Source organism: Suillus discolor, assembly GCF_016758755.1.
Source record: "Suillus discolor strain FC423 chromosome Unknown F5147scaffold_71, whole genome shotgun sequence".
In the NCBI taxonomy this organism is placed as follows: domain Eukaryota; kingdom Fungi; phylum Basidiomycota; class Agaricomycetes; order Boletales; family Suillaceae; genus Suillus; species Suillus discolor.
Window position 1 is genome coordinate 26245 of NW_024541318.1, and position 17617 is coordinate 43861.

Consider the following 17617-nt stretch of genomic DNA (forward strand, 5'->3'; position numbering starts at 1 on the left):
AATCGATGCCCGTCTAGTATACTAGTGTACAGCGGGCATGATTCCTTATCATAAACCACCGTGATCCAATTTTACCGAGAATGATCTCAGCGACACAACTGTCGCAGCTGCCTCAGGATGTGCGGGTGAATGTTTTGCGATCGATCCTTAGTTTGTTATCGCCATAACTGATGTGTCACTTAGAAACTGGTTCAGAGAGTGTCCATGAATCGTTCGGTTGCAGACTTTGAGAAGCTGTGCAATCGACTTCCACATTGTTCCGCATTTGAGCTATGTATCCTACAGCCACTGCTCTACATACATCTCGATCCAGAACGCATTCCTGCGAAGTCAACTCCAGCCGCTGCCACTGATATAGAGCTCGTCTACAGGTCGCTTCACGCGATTGTTACAACTCTGGGCTGTATCGATGGTGGCCCCCCGGCAGGTTCGGAAAAACAACATCTGCTTTCCGCCTGGAACCGTGTCGCTCCCTGGCTTATCTTCTTTCATGACCAATTCATCATGTGCAGAGCCAACTATCGACTCGTCGACAAGATGGCTGCCATCAGACTTGTTACTAGCTTACTATTTTATGTCTCAACTCTTGGTGACAAGCGCAGCATAACCATATTGCTTACCACTCCTGCCCTTTATCGCCCGATCGCAGAGTTGTGGTTGTTAGCCCTGGAAACCAAAGACAAAGACCCCGCTCGCACTACTTCTTTTCGAGTTTGCGGCGTCATGTTGGTTTCAGTATGCGTTCACGATGAATCCTTTGTGACCATACTACTCGAATTGTCAGGTGGCATTGACGCCGTCACTTCTGCAGCTCTGAAATATCTCAAGAGCTTACGGTCGATGGCTAAGGACCCTGACATAGCCTTCAAGGCTTTCAAGTTCGGGCTGCTTGTACCAGTGTTTTCGTGCTGTATTGGAATTATTGCAACCATGAGCATGCTGGATGCGGCGATACGGGAAGCATACGTCCCCCGGCAGTCCGTCAAAGAAATTTTTGGGGCTCTCCGTGTTCTTCAGTCTCTTCCTCTGGGTAGAGAGAGCATGGCGGATGCCCTTGCCTCAAGTTTTACGTACCTCGACTTTCTCCTTAAACGTGGCGACGACCCTGTATCAGCACTCCATCAAGCCCTTTGCGCACACGCCTTCGAAACAATAGTCCATATAAGTCCTTCCGGACCGGAGGTGAAGGTAGTGGAGACGGATCCTCGTAGGATCAACGAGGTTTTTTTTAGGATCTTATTCAGATACAGTCTTCACGACAAAATATTGTCCTACGTCTGTAAACATGTGGACGCTTGGTCTAATAATCTCGGACCAATCGTGAGACAAGACGAACACCTCTTGGATATCTGGTCCAGTCTAGAGCAGACCATTCGAACATATGGGACACTTAAGTTCAAAGCAGAAACGATATGGTGGCCATCACTGAGTAAAAAGGGCTGGGTTCTACAAGTCAGTCACAGACTTCATTGCTTCATCCCTGCTGATTCGTCGTCTTAACACTACCAGTGTTACTGCAGTGGTACTGCAGAAGACATTTGCTTCAGGCAATGTGCGGGATGTCAGGTTGTACGGTATTGCTCAAAGCGATGCCAGCGTGATTCCTGGCACAGTCACCATAGGTTGAGCTGTAATTTTTTAAAGGCAGCTGTCGGTAAGTCGTCTCGATAGATATGCACATTGTTTCCATTGACAATGTACCCAGGGTCATCGACACCGCACCGCATTAAACGTAGTCTGCGTCTGCTAGCCGCTCTAGAAGTTGACCATATGCAACGCAAGTTGGACAATATTCAGAGATTGTTCGCCGCTGCACAGTGCGAATATCCGAAAGATCGAGAACGACTTGTGCTCGAGCTCGGTCTTGATAAGGACGACGAGTCTGTTCGACCTCTTCGAGACTACCTCTTCCTGTTCAACGGCCTCTCTGAAAATGAGGTCGTAGACCGCATATCATCATCCTGGCCGGATCCAAGGGGCCAACGTCAAGGACAATTCCTTTGTTCGGTCATCACGATACACGATCGATATGGGTCGCGGCAAATTTTATTCAGTCCGTGTGCGGCATTAGATATGGAGAAAGTGCCGCAAACGCTCAGCCGTAACCTTCAGGACGTGTGAATTCCTGTACATCGTTTGGCGGGACTTGCATGCGTTTGTTCTTTTATCTGCTGTGTCGGGTCGTGCTGCCGGCCCCGACAGGGACGATGTAGTCATATCACTTCTGATTAGTAGTAGTACGACGGTTCATTAATCATTGCTTTCTCCAGTCGCCTTGTTTACCCCTCACGCACTGTATATGTAGTACAATTCAATTTAGATATATATGACTTCGGAGTGAAGTCTTTTGGGATCGTAGACCCTGTGTCGGACATGATGAATGACCAGCTTCAGTTGTGAGGAAGCCGCAGCCAGTCATTCATTGTCAACCTTTTCTTTTCCGACGTACCAACGTACACCGAAATTAAAACCAACAAAAATTACAGGATGTCAGTACTAATCCGTGTTCAAAACTTCCCACTAATTCCAATCTCATCCGTGCTATGACGACGCAATGTAGGATCAGCAATGTATGCGAGTGCTGTGTAGAGCGAAGACGTACAGCCATTGGCGCTTCATATTTCTTCCTTCGCGATTCCAGATCTGACCCAATATAGAACATCAATATCGATGAACAAGTGCAAGCAAGACCTGAGCAACATGAGCTCACACACATTGCTGGTAACGGCTGAGCGTTTGTACTGTCTCCATATCTAATGCAGTATGTGGACTGAATAAGATCTGCGACGAATATCTATCGCGTATCGCGACAACCGAACACAAGAATGATCGTCGAAGATGGCCCCTTGGATCCGGCCATGACGATAAGCGGTCCACGACCTCATTTTCAGATAGACCATTAAACACAAAGAGGTAGTGTCGTAGAGGTTGAACTGATATCTCTTCCTTATCTATAGTGATCTTGACAACGAGTCGATCCTGATCTTGTGGATACTTGCATCGCGCAGCGGCTACCTGGTCCTGAATATCCGACCACCTGCACAAGACCACGCGAGCTTCTATGCCAGATAGCAGGCAGAGACTACGTTTCACGTAGTGCGATGTCGATGAACCTGGACAGATTGTCAATGAAAATGATGTGAGCCGAATGATCGAAAAGACTTGCCAACAGCTGCCTTCAAAAATTTACAGCTCCATCTGTGATGACTATACCAGGAATCACGCTGGCATCGCTTTGAGCAGTACCGCACAACCTGACATTCCGAGCATTGCCTAAGCTGAGTATCTTCTGTAATATCACCACAGTAACACTGTTCTTTGGGTAAGTTGACCTGCAGGAACGAAACAACAAAGTCAGTTACTGACTCGTAGAATCCAGCCCTTTTTATCAGGTGATGGCCGCCTTATCTTTTCCTCCCTGGACTTGAGACTGGCATATAATCGTATCCTCATCTCGACTGCAGACCAGCGCTTTCGGATGGTTTCGTCTGGTAACACATCTGGTCCAAGAGCATTAGACCAGGCGTCCACGCGTTTGTACGCGTAGGTCAATATTTTGTCGTAGACGAGGAAAATGTCTAAGACCACAAGAAAACTTCTCTTGCAATCATGAAGATCCACCTCCACAACGGGTCCTTGGATGCCCATGGCTATTTCGAAGGCATATGAGTGGAGAGCTTGATGTAACACTGGGACAGTGTCATTCGCATGGAAAAGGAGAGCAACGAGGTACACGAAACTCTGGATGAGTGTGAATTTGCCAAAGTTGGGATCCATGCTCTCTACAGAAGAAAAAAGAAGTTGGATGATGCGGCAAATCAAGAAAATCTTTTTAATGGATAGTCGTAGGATGAATTCTTCCCGCATTGCGGCGTTGTGCTTGCTTAATTCGATAATGACAATAACGCAATTCGAAAACGTGTATGTAAGCATCCCGAGTGATGTTGGAAGGCTTGTGACTTTATTAGGGTCCTGGGCCATCGATCCTATGTGCATGACGTATTCCAGAGCTGTAGAAACGACCGTGCCAATGTCGCCTGACACTTCGAGCATGGTTGTCACAAAGGCTTTGCTGCTCGTGCACTCTGCAAGCACCAATGGGATGACAATTTCAAGAGAAGCGAGTTGAGGGCCATAGATCGATTGATTACACGGATGCTGGGGAATGATCAGCACATCCTCGTCTTTTATTTTGAGGGCGAGTAACCATAACTCTACGAGCAGATGGTAAAGGGAGGGTGTGGTGATCAATGCTGTGTCCCCGCCGCTTGTGATCATGTTATTGGCCTGCTGCAAAATACAGCCAACCAGGTCGACAGCTAGCCTCCTGCTAATTGGCCTATAGTTGGCTCTGCGCATGATAAATTGGCTATGAAAGAAGACAAGCCAGGGAGTAACACGGTTCCAGGCAGAAAGCAGATATTCTTTTGGCTCAGTGCCAGGACACTGTGACTTGTTCAATGTTTTCATGATCCCAACAAGTGACCACTTTGCGAGCTCAATATCGGTGATAGCGGCTGGAGTAGACTTTTCAGGAATGAAATCTGAGTCGAGGTGTATGTAGAACACTGGCTGCAGCATACATAGCTCGGGTGCGGAGCAGTCTGTAAGTCGATCACAGAGCTGCTCAAAGTCAGCTACCGAACGATTCGACACTCCCCGCACCAGCTTCTGTATGATATATCAGTATGCAGCGATAACAAACTAGTAAGGATAGATCGCAAAACGCCTGCCTGTATATCCTGGGGCAGCTGTGACAGTAGTATCGCTGAGATCATTCTCAGTAAAAATGGGCGGTGGCAGGTGGTGACTGAGTCTCTCGTAGGTAAACCAAATCGAAGGACTTAAGATCTAATGCGGTAATCATCGGCCCTCGAGGCCTCATGTTCATACACTGGATTAAATGTCGAGTCGCTTCAAGTCGATATCGAGAAGTATAAGTGTAAACAAGTATAAATAGCGCTTGCGTCCGAGTCAGTCGCGGCCACCCCAAACCCTCCCAAACCTTACTACAGACGATAGATGAAGCTAAGCTTATAACAGATCATATAGCCCTAATTGAATTGTACTACATATACAGTGAGTGATGGGTAAACAGAGCGACTGGAGAAATCAATGAACGTTAACATTCGTACCAGAATCAGAAGTGATATGACTGCGTCATCCCTTTTGGGGCTGGCAGCCAGACCCGATACAGATCAAAGAACAAACACAAGCGAGACCCGCCGAAAAATGTACAGTAATTCACACATCCTGAACGTTACCGCTGAACGTTTGCGGCACTATCTCCATATCTAATGCAATACACGGACTGAATAAAATTTGCCGTGCCGCATATCGATCGTGTATCGTGATAACTGAACAAAGGAATAGTCCTTGAAGTTGGCCCCTCGAATCTGGCCAAGATGATAAGCGGTTCACGACCTCATTTTCAGAGAGGCCATCGAACAGGAAGAGGTAGTCTCGAAGAGGTCGAACCGATTCTTCGTTCTTATCAAGAGCTAGCTCGACCACGAGTCGTTCCCGATCTTCCGGATATTCATACCGTGCAGCGACGACCAATCTCAGAATATTGTCCCACTTGCGCTGCTTATGGCCCACTTCTAGAGCGGCTAGCAAAGGCAGACTACGTTTCACGTGGTGTGGTATCGACGAGCCTGGGTACATTGTCAGTGGAAATAATACGCATATCTTAACATCGAAAAGACTCGCCGACAGCTGCCTTTAGAAATTCACAGCTCAACCTATGGTGACTATACCAGGAATTACGCTGGCATCGCTTTGAGCAGTACCGTACAACCTGACATCCCGCACATTGCCTGAGTCGAATGTCTTCCGCAGTACTACCGCAGTAACACTGGTAGTACTGAGTCGACGAATCAGCAGGAACGAAGCTGAAGCAATGAAGTCTATGACTGACTTGTAGGACCCAGCCCTTTTTACTTAGTGATGGCCACACTATCATTTCTGCCTTGGACCTAAGTATCCCATATGATCGTATTTTCTGCTCTACTTCGGACCAGACATCCCAGAGGTGTTTGTCTTGTCTCACGATTGGTCCGAGATCATCAGACCAGGTGTCCACGTGTTCTGAGACGTAAGACAAGATTTTGTCGTGAAGAGTGTAATCGATTAAGACCCTAAGAAAAGCCTCATTGGCCATATGAGGTTTCCCCGGTCCCACCATCTCCACTGACAGGTGTTCAGAAGGACTTATGTGTACCATTGTCTCGACGGCGTGTGCGCAAAGGGCTTGATGGAATACTGAAACAGGGTCGTCGGCACTTTCAAGGAGAAGGCGGAGGTACGGAATAGTTGAGCGGAGGGTCCCCGTCATGCTCCCTCTGCCCGGAGGAAGAGACTGGAGAACACGGAGAGCCCAGAAAACCTCTTTGACAGACTGCCGGAGGATGTATGCTTCCCGCATGGCAGCATCGTGCATGCTCGTCGATAAGATAATTGCAACACAGCACGAAAACATTGATACAACCATCCTGAGCTTGAAAGTGTCGGAGGCTATATTGGGGTCCTTAGCCATCGTCCGTATGTTTTTGACATACTTCAGAGCTGCAGAGGCGACGGTGTCGACGCCACCTGACACTTCTGCTAGTATGGCCAAAAAGGATTTGTCGCATATACATTCTGAAATCACAAAGGTGCCGAAAATGCGAAAAGAAGTGGTGCGAGCGCCGGCCCGCGATGACAAGCACACTACATCTCTGTCTTTGGTGTTCACGGCTAACAACCACAACTCCGCGATCGGGCGATAAAGGACGGGAGTGCTAAGCACTGATATTTCGGTGGGGTCGCCCTCAATCGCAGAAACATGAAATAGTAAGCTAGTGACAACCCTGATGGCAGCCATCTTGTCGATGGGTCGATAGTTGGCTCTGCACATAATGAATTGGTCATGAAAGAAGACAAGCCAAGGAACAACACGCTTCCAGGCGGAAACGAGATGATGCTTTTCCGGACCTGCCGAGTCTGAGTCAATACCAGAACCATCGGTATGCAAAGTTGCAACAATCGCGAGAAGTGACTGGTAGACGAGCTCGATATCAGTGGTAGCGGCTGGGGTCGACTGTGCAGGAATGCGGTCTGGGTCGAGATACATGTAGAACACTGGCTGCAGGATACATAGCTCAGATGTGGAGCAATCTGGAAGTTGATTGCACAGCTTCTTAAAGCCTGCAACCGAACGATTCAGAGTCACTCTTCGGACCAGCCTCTGAGTTGACATATCGGTTACGGCGACAGAATAAGGACTGATCGCAAAACACACCTGCACATCATGGGGCAGCTGTGACAGTAGTGTCGCTGAGATCATTCTCGGTAAAATTGCAGTGGGTTTATGATCGATTGATCGCTAAACTGATTTACTGAGGGGCTGCTGACTCAGACCCAGTCTGCCAGATATGGAAGGATTAATTGATCTTGGCTCGATGTTTACAGAAACTGAGAAAAATACGGATGCCTTCTGCCACACGAACATCCAAGAGCGCTTTTCCTCGCAAGATTTACAAGCGCATCCTAATATACCCAATGAGAATATGCAAACTGTTGTGAGCCATTCCAACCCTCCTGGATAAGCTGGTCCGGCTCAAATACTCGTGAACAGACCATTCTCGTTGATGACAGGGTTGAAGACCAACTTCCGTCGAGTATAGCGATCCATGAATGACACGAGTAGTGCAATACATGCGTTTAAAAGTCAGGGAAGATGTAACGAGCACAAGGCCGAGGCGTTCTAGATAGTGTATTTGAACGATGTCGAGCGTTGTGCAGCACAAGCCAAATGACGGGTTCCTGGTATTGCCTGCATAATTCACTAACAACACAAGAGTCCTAGATAGTGCTGAGATAAGTTTGTGATGCGTAGAAGGGAACTTACTCGACAGCTGGACCTATAAGGTCAAAAGCGTGTTCGGCTATCCAGACAATGAGCCGGATTGTGCGGAGCAACTCTTTGGCATCCACTTTTGAGGGGCTCACATAAATGGCAGGAGTGAAGTCCCTTGGGGTCGTAGACTCGGACATGATCTTGTCATAACCTTCATCTATCGTCTATAGTAGAGTTTGGGATGTAAATACCTTTGCGCGACTGATGCAAACGCTATTTATACCCGTCTAATGTTGTAGGTTTTTATTTATACTCTCGACCTCCAGTCGGCTTTCTATTCTGAATGTGAACCTCGGTGAGGCGATATCATTGATAAGCGTTTCGTGGCGTAGTATGAATCTACCATATAAACATGAAGCCTTGAAGCTTGAAATTTTAAACTTGAGGGTCGATGGGTCAAGTCGGCCAGTCGGCAGGAATGACACAACAAAGTCTGTTGCTCGTAGATTCAACCCCTTTCATCGGGTGATAGTCGTCCTCCCTAGACTTGAGACTGGCATATAATCGCATCGTCATCTTCATCTCGACCGCGGACCAGCGCTCCTAGATAGTTTTGTCTTGCATTGTGATTGGTTCGACAGCATTAGGCTAGGAGTCCACGTGTTGCCACGCACAGGTCAAGCCTTTGTGCTGAATGAGGTAATCGTACAATCCCATGAAAATACTTACCTATGCAGACTACACCTCCGGGGGTCTCGAAGGACCCAGCGCTGTTTCAAGGGCACGTGAGCGGAGAGTTTGGCAGTAATATAGCACTTGTAGCACCAAGATAGTGTTAGTGTCACTGTCACTGTCGGATGGCCAAGGAAACCCGAGTCGGCGAGGTACTACCTCAAAACCCCAGAAGATTGACGGTTTGAGTCTCTGCTCCATGATCCCTGCAGAAGACAGAAGTTGGCACGCGAGACTGAGTAAATTTCTTTGACGAACTGTCGGATCCTCGGAGGATGCATTCTTCCCGCATTGATGCTGTTACTCATTTCCTGACCTGCATTACATCATCTTTGAAACATTTGATGCATAAAAAAAATAGGCTACTTAACGGCTTGCAGAACAGGCGCACAAGTCTGAGTCTCTAGCTTCTGTTCTGATGCATCAGAATGATATTGTAGCCTGAATTGTATGGGATATAGGGACAACGAGACCAGGGACATGGACGAGCTGAAATTAAAATTGGCCGAACGGAACCGAATTCTGGTTCGCTATACTTTTCCCACATATCGCTGATCGGGTTGGCCCTGTACCCGTTAGCACTTGGCAGGCAACCTTCACAGCAAACTTGGATAGACTGAAACTTTGAAGTCGGTGCCTGCCCATCCCCTCTCGGATGGATTTCTCTCTTACATCGAGACGGCCGAGCCCACCATACACATATACTACTGGTGACTGCGCGGCGTTCGCGGTAGAGCGGTAGAGGTGGCCTACACACCACTGTCACATCCTTCGTGCATTCACTCAGAGCCACTCTTGGCTGGCCACACAGCAGAGAAGACACCGGAATGCAGAATGTCAGACCCCAGGTATCAGAAGGCGGTACCGTGCAGTATCGATGATTACGAACAGCCTTGACAGGTTCATGTCATTGTCTAACGCTATATAGCGATTGATGATTCTCGCCAGGTCAGCGTTATCTAGGACGCAATCTCCCCTCACCTCGAGTCTGCTTTCTCAAGATATTACTCGACAGTGACACCTGCGTCTCCTCTCAATATCTTCCTCTTGTCTTCCTCATTCTTGAGTATGCACTTCGTTCGCTTCTTTATATGTATTTCTTCTTGTCTCTCTGTTGCTCGTGCTTTCAGTGTGACTGTTGGGACTCCCACTCAATGTGGCCCTCTCAACATTTCATGGACTGGTAAGCGCATATCTAGTACACTTTATACGCTCCCGCTGAATATTATCGGGGTCGTCAGGTGGGCAAGCACCATTTGAAATACTTTTAGCTCCCGTCCGTCGGCGCTATCGTCTCAAGCGCATCAATTGTACACTAACCTTTGTGCTTTCCAGTCTTTGCAAACGTATCAGAATTATACTGTACCAGCATCGGGCTTCAGCAATGGCAAAGGCTCTTTTTCAATACCGCAATTGTCATTGCCGACGGGAACTACGTTTCTACTCGTCATGTCTGACGCTACCGGGTTTGGTTCGGGCGGGACGTCAAATATATTAACTGTCGGGAGTTCAGTTGGAGATAACGTTTGCAGCACTGCAGTTTTGTCACCTCCTTACACGTTCCAGTTGGATCCACTTCCGCCGATACAATGCAGGTAAGTTTGGTCCGCCTACTTTTTGTGGCACTGACCTACCACTACTGCAGTCCATGGACCCTTCTGGCTCAAAGTACTGCAGTCCTGCCCATTACTATTGTGGTCAGATCATCGCAAATCCTATGAAAATAATCTACTTATCTTGCCACAGCAACTTATTCCTGGAGGACAATTGACTATATTCTATTCCGATAGCGACAATTTTACCTCAGTAACAGATGTTACCGGAGGGACGAACCTCATGTATTTTGTCACCGACTCCTTGGGCAGACAAGGTGGGATCTCTGGGTTCGAACAGGTGGTAGGGACGGGTAATTTCTCGTGCATAAGCACCACCTCGCCATCAATCACTGCAGGCATATCATCCACGATCACGGCTTCATCTATTTCAAGCAGTTCAGCAAGCAGTTCGACTACAACTAGTACATCAAACAACGATGTTGCTATTATCGCGGGCACGGTGGGCGGCAGTGCGGTGGTCCTTATAGGATCGGTCATCCTCGGCATGTGCTTGTGGCGTAAACGGAGGGCATCTCGCTCTGCAAACGTTCAGCCTCCCACACAAAGCTATCCAGGTCAACTGCAGCGTACAGATCCAAATTACAAAGTCGGCCCTCACGGTGACATTCCGCCATCATTCCCTTTCCCATCCGAAACACAAAACTACTATATCCGACCCATTCAACACAGCCTGGGAGCCCAGTCAGATATGACCAATTCGTCCGCCGGCAACTTCGCACTTGTTGCACATGCCTCATCCACAGACTCTCCTGTCTACGGGGATTTTCGTTCGACTGTGCCATCTGCTTACAACCGCCAATCACCCCCGTCTATCGGAAACTTCACTACCAATGATCCTCGCACACCATTCCATCAGACATTGCATTCACGCCAGGGCGCAAACGCAGACTCTGCTGCGTATGGAGACGCTCGAAATTTGGCCATGTCATCTGTTGACAGACGAATGACTACCGTCGCTGAAAGTCCATCACAATTATCACACGAGGCAGATCTCGCTAGCTACCTTGGACCATCCATTCAATCTGGATTACAATCAAGCCCCCTTAATGCGCTTGCCACCAACTTGGCGGCTAGGGACCATCATGCACCCTTCAATCAGACACAGCCTTGGCACCAGAGCTCTAACACAGACTTCTCTCCATATGGAGACGCTCAAATGTCAGATGTGGCACCCATCGAGTATATGGCTGTGGGGCCTCGACCAGCACCACCATCACCACGGAAGACAGTCCCTGTCTACCTTACTCCATCCGTTCAACCCGGAATCCAATCAATTGCTACCTCTGTGGACAATGTCGCAGTTAAGAACTCCCTCACATCCTTTAATCGGACACAAAGTTTCTCTCAGAGCCCCGACACAGACAGCTTAGCTGTGCACGGAGCATCTGGAGGTCAAAATATGGCGTCGGCTAACGCGCAAACTGGCGCTGATAATGTTACGCCAGGCAACAATGGTTCAGTTGAAGCTCCGCCGCAGTATTCAGATGGTCGGGGAGTAGGTGTCTTGTAATCTGAGTCTGCGTCATGACTACGTCCTCACACTCTTGAGTCTTCGGAAATGTATGGGTATGCCTATTAGCGCGTTCGTTTGCACATGATTTTATCTCGTTCGAGTTTTTCAGGCCTGTCTTCAGTAATGAAGTACAAGGCCTACTTTAATTTGGTCCCTATGTATGGCATATTTTTCTCGAGCGTCTTATGATATGTAATAACATGTATGTACTTTAGTGACACACCAGGAAATATTTCCGATACTGTAGATAATCACCGGTCAATTCGAGCAATGGTTAATCTTTCAACTCCCGTGATGACTCCTAGTTCTTAACGTAATGGTAACTCACTGATATGAACACCCTGTAATTTTAGTTGGTCTTCAAGCTTCCGTCCTGTGACAGATCCCAAACAAATTTGGATTTACCAGCAAGTTTATAAAACAGCTCAAGATGTGTGTATAGATTCGGTCTACGTTAGTACGCCGGGAAAGACAAGTCAATTGACAACGATTGCTTGGCTGCGACTTCCTCATGACTAAGTTGGCCACTCTCCGTCAACGCCCCATCGACATCTACATGCGCATCGACCGTTTCGTCTCTGACAGCAACCTTGACGTCCCATTCCTTGATACCAACTTTCCCGCCCATGCGATGCCACACCACGAACATACTAGAGCGCCTTTCCTCGCATAGCTTTACAAGTGCTTCCCAATATAGGCAATGGGAATACGTAAACTGTTGTGAGCCATTCCAACCCTCCTGGATAAGCTGGTCCGGCTCAAATACTCGTGATATGCTGTCGGCATCCCAGGCTTCCGCATCTGCAGTCGTCCTAAACAGACCATTCTCGTTGATGACAGGGTTGAAGACCAACTTCTGCCGGGTATAAGGATCCATGAATGGCATGAGTAGTGCAATAAATGCGTTCAAAAGCCAGGGAAGATGTGCAACGAGCGCAAGGCCGAGGCGTTCTGGATAGTGTGTTTGAATGATGTCGAGCGTCGAGCGACACAAGCCAAATGTCGGGTTCTTGGTGCTGTCTGCATAATCCACCAACAATGCAAGGGTCCTACATGGTGCTGAGATAAGTTCTGAAAGAAATGTGATGCGTAAGAGGGAACTTACTCGACACCTGGGCCCATGAGGTCAAAAGCGCGTTCGGCCATCCAGACCATAAGCTGCATTGTGCGGAGCGACTCTTCGGCACCCACTTTTGAGGGGCTCACATAGATCGCAGGTCGTCCGCGAGTATCGTAGCCAAAGAGAAACGCTTTTCCGGTAGTCGCCTTCAAATCATTCACATTAATCGTGGACATGAAGAACTCGCTGCCTCGTACCTCTGGTTCAACACATTCAGGAGTGATTTTGTCGTAAATCCCAAATTCACGTCTCCACTTGAGCGTATCTTCTAAGCGCTTGATGGTCGTATCTGCGTTCCAGTTGGTAGCACGTAGAAACCTCAGAAGACATTCATATGACTGTTAGTCACCATAAGGCAGGGTAACGCGGGTCAATCGAATGCACAAAATCGAAGAGTGCGATAAGGTGCACCGACCAGCCAAAATTTTTCATCCACTGTCAGTGCAGCCTTCTCCTGGCTGACATTCGGGAGCGAATAGTCAACGGCAGTGAAGTGTTCGAGGACACAGTCATATGAAGTCTGGTTCTTCTCGGAAAGTGCTGAAGGTGGTGCAATCTCGTGCGAGCGAGTCGGGACTGGGAGTGGGAGGTGAACTGACATCGCAGTCGTTGGATAGAGCTGTTCTGGGGTGTCCTAGTTTCACATTATATATACGTTAGTTATTGTAATCTCCAAGAGCTTTTTCGGGAGTCTTAAACGAACAAGTGGAACGACTCGAAGCACAAAGAGTACTAGTGACTTGCTGGGCAGATCGGCGGGGTTTTCCTAGTCTTCCTAGACCTGATAAAGAAGGCAGAAGAGAAGAGAACACGCGCCAATTCATTGAAGCTGCCCTTAGAAGTCAAAAGCAGAAATGGCTTGGTTTCAAACTATTAAAAGGCTCGGTCACCTGTTCTGTGACGTTAATTCCAAGGGTTCATCTGAGCAATCTTACATTATCCATCTTGATTTGGATTCTGTGGCTTCCACGGCCGCATGGATTCGACGCTGGCGCTCCGCCCAATGCGTCACTATATCTTGTCTTGCTCCTGGGACTACTTTCTCATGGATATTGCGTACACCGTTTATTACAGTGACTCGGACACCTATTACTCCCAGTCTCCCACACTTCTCAGCCAAGAAAGTGTTAGTACATTTCTAACAATTCCGCAAGCACAGGGTCTTGCAGTCGGGATTGCTTCAAAATGCTTCCATGAACTACGATGACCATTGAAAGGAGGTATGATCGGGGACTGTTTCATGATGTTCATAAAACTCACTGACACAGTCTAATTTGCGAGGTGAGCTCATGATGTGAACGTAGGCTAATTCTCTTTTCCATTGAAGTTGTTGCTCTATTCTCACTGATTACTTAGTCTCTCCAACACTCTGAACGGCAGTATGCCGATCTGTCACTGACCTCATGCGATGAAGCGTCATAGGATAACATCGTCCATGGGAAGTCAGATTATCTGGGTGTTCTTCAAATTTCGTTAGTCGTGCAGATGTTTGTGCTGGGATCACTTGACTCTTAGCGCTTGGAAATAGTATTGAGCTAGGCTCCTGAGTCCTGGCCGATTTTAATATGGGAACTGGAATGGGTGGGCTCATGGGATTAATATTGAGGCTTTTCGGCTGCTGGACAGGGAGCTGCGTATACGTTATTTGAATCGGAGTTGCCAGCGCAGCTGGGTTACTGCCGGAGGCCTCCAGCTGTCGTACGATTGATCCTAATCATAATGTTCAATCCAAGGCACGAAGTTCCTGGCCTGGTGTAGCTTAGACGAGGTACGCCAGGGCAGGCTTCAGCACATACCAACTTGTTACTCTGGGGAGTCTTTAAGCGACAGCCCCAGGCATATGTCTTGACCTGGCACGCGTGTACATCTTCATCCACCACTCCGGTATAATCACATTAGCGTGTCAGTAAAGAGAATGCTACTGCCTAGGGCTGAGGCTGGTATCGTCATTCTCCGTCAATCCCTTTTATAGTCTCGTCTTTGACAGCAGCCTTAACGTCCCATTCCTTGATACCAACTTTCCCGCCCATGCAATGCCACGCTGCAACCATCCTAGACCGCCTCTCCTCGCATAGCGTCACTAGCGCTTCCCAGTAAGCGGCATGGGAATAGACAAACGGCTGGGTGCCGTTCCAACCCTCCTGGATAAGCTGGTCCGGTTCGAATACTCGTAAAGTGCTGTCAGCCTGAGCTTCCCATACTTCAGCGTCTGCAGTCGTCCGGAAAACACCATTCTCATTGATGACAGGGTTGAAGACCAGCTTCTGCCGGGTGTAGGGATCCATGAATGCCATGAGTAGTTTAAAGAATGTGTTCAAAAGCCAGGGAAGATGTGCGATGAGCACAAGGCCGAGGCGTTCTGGATAGTGTGTTTGGACGATGTCCACTATTGTTCGGACCATACCAAATGATGGATTTCTGGTGTTGCCTGCATAATCTGCCAGCACCGCAAGCGTCCTAGAGAACGCCAAGATAAGATAAATACTATCATGATGCGTAGAAGGGCATTTACTCAACACCTGGTCCCATAAGGTCAACGGCGCGTTCGATCATCCAGATAATGAACTGGATTGTACGGAATGACTCTTCGGCACTTAGCTTCGAGGGACTCATGTAGATGGCAGGTCGACCGTGAGTATCGCAGCCGAAGATAAACGCTTTGCCGTTTCTTGCCTTCAAATGATTCGTATCAAACGTGAATTTCAAAGAACTCGTTTCCTCGTACCTCTGGTTCAACATATTCAGGAGTAATTTTGTCGTAGATTCCAAATTCACGTCTCCATTTGAGCGTATCTTCTAAGCGTTTGATGGCCGCATCCGCGTTCCAGCTGGTAGCACGTAGATATCTCAGAAGACATTCATACGACTGTTTGGGTATCGATCGTTGATCAACCAGATGCACAAAAATGAAGATTCCAATAAGATGCACCAACCAGCCAGAATTTTTCATCCACTGTTAGTGCAGCACCCTCCTGGTTGATATTCGGAAGCGTATAGTCTGCTGCAGAGAAGTGTTCGAGGACACAGTCATATAACGTTTGCTCCTTTTCGGGAAGCGTTGAAGGTGGCACAGCATCGTGTGAGTTCGTCGGGATAGGGAGTGGGACGGAAATCGACATCGCAGTTGTTGGACAGAGTTATTCTGACGTGTCATAGCTTCATGCCATGTAAGCCATTATACTCCCGAGCTTTTTCGGGAGCGTCAAGCGGAGCCGAAGCCCGGATTGAGAACGCTATCGAACGGTTCAACCTGTGGAATTTCCATGTACGTCCAAGTTGCCGTATGATCAGGAGTGCGTGCTCAGCGCTCAAGGCCAGTGATAAAGATAGCTGACTTGTCCTGTCACGTGCGTACATTTTCATCCACGGCTCCATGCTCCATCGAAATTTATAGATTTAGTTGAGATTAGCGCGTCAGAAAAGAACAGCAAACAGGCAATAGTGTTTACTGTCCCCTCAGGACTGTAACTGGCCATTCTTCGCCAGCACGTTTTCTGCATCTACCTGCACGTTCATCGCCTCGTCCCTAACAGCAATTTTAACTTCCCACTCCTTAGTACCGACCTTCCCCCCAATACAATGCCACGCCGCAACCATCCTAGACCGCCTCTCCTCACATAGCTTCACTAACGCTTCCCAGTAAACGGCATGGGAGTAGACAAACGGTTGGGAGCCATTCCAACCCTCCTGCACAAGCTGGTCCGGCTCAAACACCCGTGATTCACTATTGGCACTCCAGGCTTCAGCATCCACAGCTGTCCGAAAAAGACCATTTTTGGTGATGACGGGGTTGAATACCATCTTCAGCCGAGTGAGGGGATCAATAAACGGCGTTATTAGTTTATAGAATGCGTGTAAAAGCCAGGGAAGATGTGCAATGAGTGCAAGACCGAGACGTTCTGGATAGTGTGTCTGGAGAATGTTGAGCACTGTGCGAGCCGTGCCGATTGAGGGGTTTTTGGCTTTATCCGCATAATCTATCATCAACGCAAGGGTCCTAGATAGTGCCGGAATAAATTTCAAAAAGGCGATGGGGTAGGAAGGGCACCTACTCAACACCTGGACCCATAAGGTCGATGCCGCGTTCAAGCATCCAGACAGTATAATGGATTTGACGTGGTGACTCCTCAGTATTCTGCTTTGAGGGGCACATGTAGAGGGCAGGTCGACCCCGAGTATCATAACCAAAGAGGAACTCTTTGCCAGTGGTTGCCTTCATTAATTATATTAAACGAGTGAGATTGAGGGAATTCGTGCCCTCATACCTCTGGTTCGACATGTTGAGGCGTGATGGTATCGTAAATCCCAAAATCACGTCTCCATTTTAGCGTGTCTTCCAAGCGCTTGATGGCCTGATTCGAATCCCACTTCGTGGCACGTAGGTATCTCAGCAGACATTCGTATGACTATCATCGGTCAGGATAACACTGGTCAACCAATTACACGAAATTGAAGAGTGATGAGAAGGTGCACTGACTAGCCAAAACTTTTCATCCACTACTAGTGCGGCCTTCTCCTGGTTGATATCTGGAATCGTATAATCTGCAGCAGAGAAGTGTTCGAGGACAACGTTATATAAAGCCTGCTCCTTCTCCGAAAGTGCTGGTGGTGACGAAGCCTCGTCTGGGTGAGTTGGGATAGGGAGGGGGATGTGAATCGACATTGCAGACGTCGAACAGAGCCGTCTTGAGGTATCCTAGGTATCTTTGATGGTAGTTGAATAGCTTGAAACCTGAGTTGTGACATAATTAATTAGTTTTGTGATCGCGAGCTTTTTCGGGAGCCCATGATGATAA

General features: G+C 48.0%; 7 protein-coding genes across 7 annotated transcripts; 2 read left to right on the forward strand and 5 right to left on the reverse strand.

Moving 5' to 3' along the window:
• Positions 1-54: 54 nt before the first annotated feature.
• On the forward strand, positions 55-2305 carry F5147DRAFT_716829 (uncharacterized protein). The gene is made up of 4 exons (XM_041438624.1): positions 55-125; positions 184-1452; positions 1510-1654; positions 1706-2305. The coding sequence occupies exons 1-4, from the start codon at positions 81-83 to the stop codon at positions 2119-2121; spliced, it is 1875 nt and encodes a 624-aa protein (XP_041288063.1). The 5' UTR covers positions 55-80; the 3' UTR covers positions 2122-2305.
• Positions 2118-4671, reverse strand: F5147DRAFT_840005 (uncharacterized protein). The gene is made up of 5 exons (XM_041444264.1): positions 3367-4671; positions 3167-3311; positions 2715-3113; positions 2603-2643; positions 2118-2541 (listed from the first exon to the last, which is right to left on the reverse strand). Exons 1-5 carry the CDS (start codon positions 4579-4581, stop codon positions 2533-2535), a joined length of 1809 nt encoding a protein of 602 aa, XP_041288064.1. The 5' UTR covers positions 4582-4671; the 3' UTR covers positions 2118-2532.
• Positions 4672-7408: 2737 nt separating this feature from the next.
• Positions 7409-8310, reverse strand: F5147DRAFT_392584 (uncharacterized protein). The gene is made up of 4 exons (XM_041429570.1): positions 8092-8310; positions 7892-8040; positions 7621-7845; positions 7409-7530 (listed from the first exon to the last, which is right to left on the reverse strand). Exons 2-4 carry the CDS (start codon positions 8035-8037, stop codon positions 7518-7520), a joined length of 384 nt encoding a protein of 127 aa, XP_041288065.1. The 5' UTR covers positions 8038-8040; positions 8092-8310; the 3' UTR covers positions 7409-7517.
• Positions 8311-10021: 1711 nt separating this feature from the next.
• F5147DRAFT_778421 (uncharacterized protein) lies at positions 10022-11698 on the forward strand (the record flags this gene model as incomplete). The annotated part of the gene is made up of 3 exons (XM_041442132.1): positions 10022-10167; positions 10218-10269; positions 10319-11698. 3 exons carry the CDS (start codon positions 10022-10024, stop codon positions 11696-11698), a joined length of 1578 nt encoding a protein of 525 aa, XP_041288066.1.
• Positions 11699-12098: 400 nt separating this feature from the next.
• On the reverse strand, positions 12099-13686 carry F5147DRAFT_392614 (CRAL TRIO domain-containing protein). Its single transcript, XM_041429571.1, has 4 exons — positions 13237-13686; positions 13019-13159; positions 12807-12967; positions 12099-12750 (listed from the first exon to the last, which is right to left on the reverse strand). Exons 1-4 carry the CDS (start codon positions 13420-13422, stop codon positions 12156-12158), a joined length of 1083 nt encoding a protein of 360 aa, XP_041288067.1. The 5' UTR covers positions 13423-13686; the 3' UTR covers positions 12099-12155.
• Positions 13687-14767: 1081 nt separating this feature from the next.
• Positions 14768-15940, reverse strand: F5147DRAFT_656675 (CRAL TRIO domain-containing protein; the record flags this gene model as incomplete). The annotated part of the gene is made up of 4 exons (XM_041434149.1): positions 14768-15278; positions 15334-15494; positions 15547-15687; positions 15755-15940. The coding sequence occupies 4 exons, from the start codon at positions 15938-15940 to the stop codon at positions 14768-14770; spliced, it is 999 nt and encodes a 332-aa protein (XP_041288068.1).
• Positions 15941-16122: 182 nt separating this feature from the next.
• Positions 16123-17608, reverse strand: F5147DRAFT_716866 (CRAL TRIO domain-containing protein). Its single transcript, XM_041438625.1, has 4 exons — positions 17299-17608; positions 17087-17227; positions 16874-17034; positions 16123-16818 (listed from the first exon to the last, which is right to left on the reverse strand). Exons 1-4 carry the CDS (start codon positions 17482-17484, stop codon positions 16278-16280), a joined length of 1029 nt encoding a protein of 342 aa, XP_041288069.1. The 5' UTR covers positions 17485-17608; the 3' UTR covers positions 16123-16277.
• Between the last annotated feature and the right edge of the window lie 9 nt (positions 17609-17617).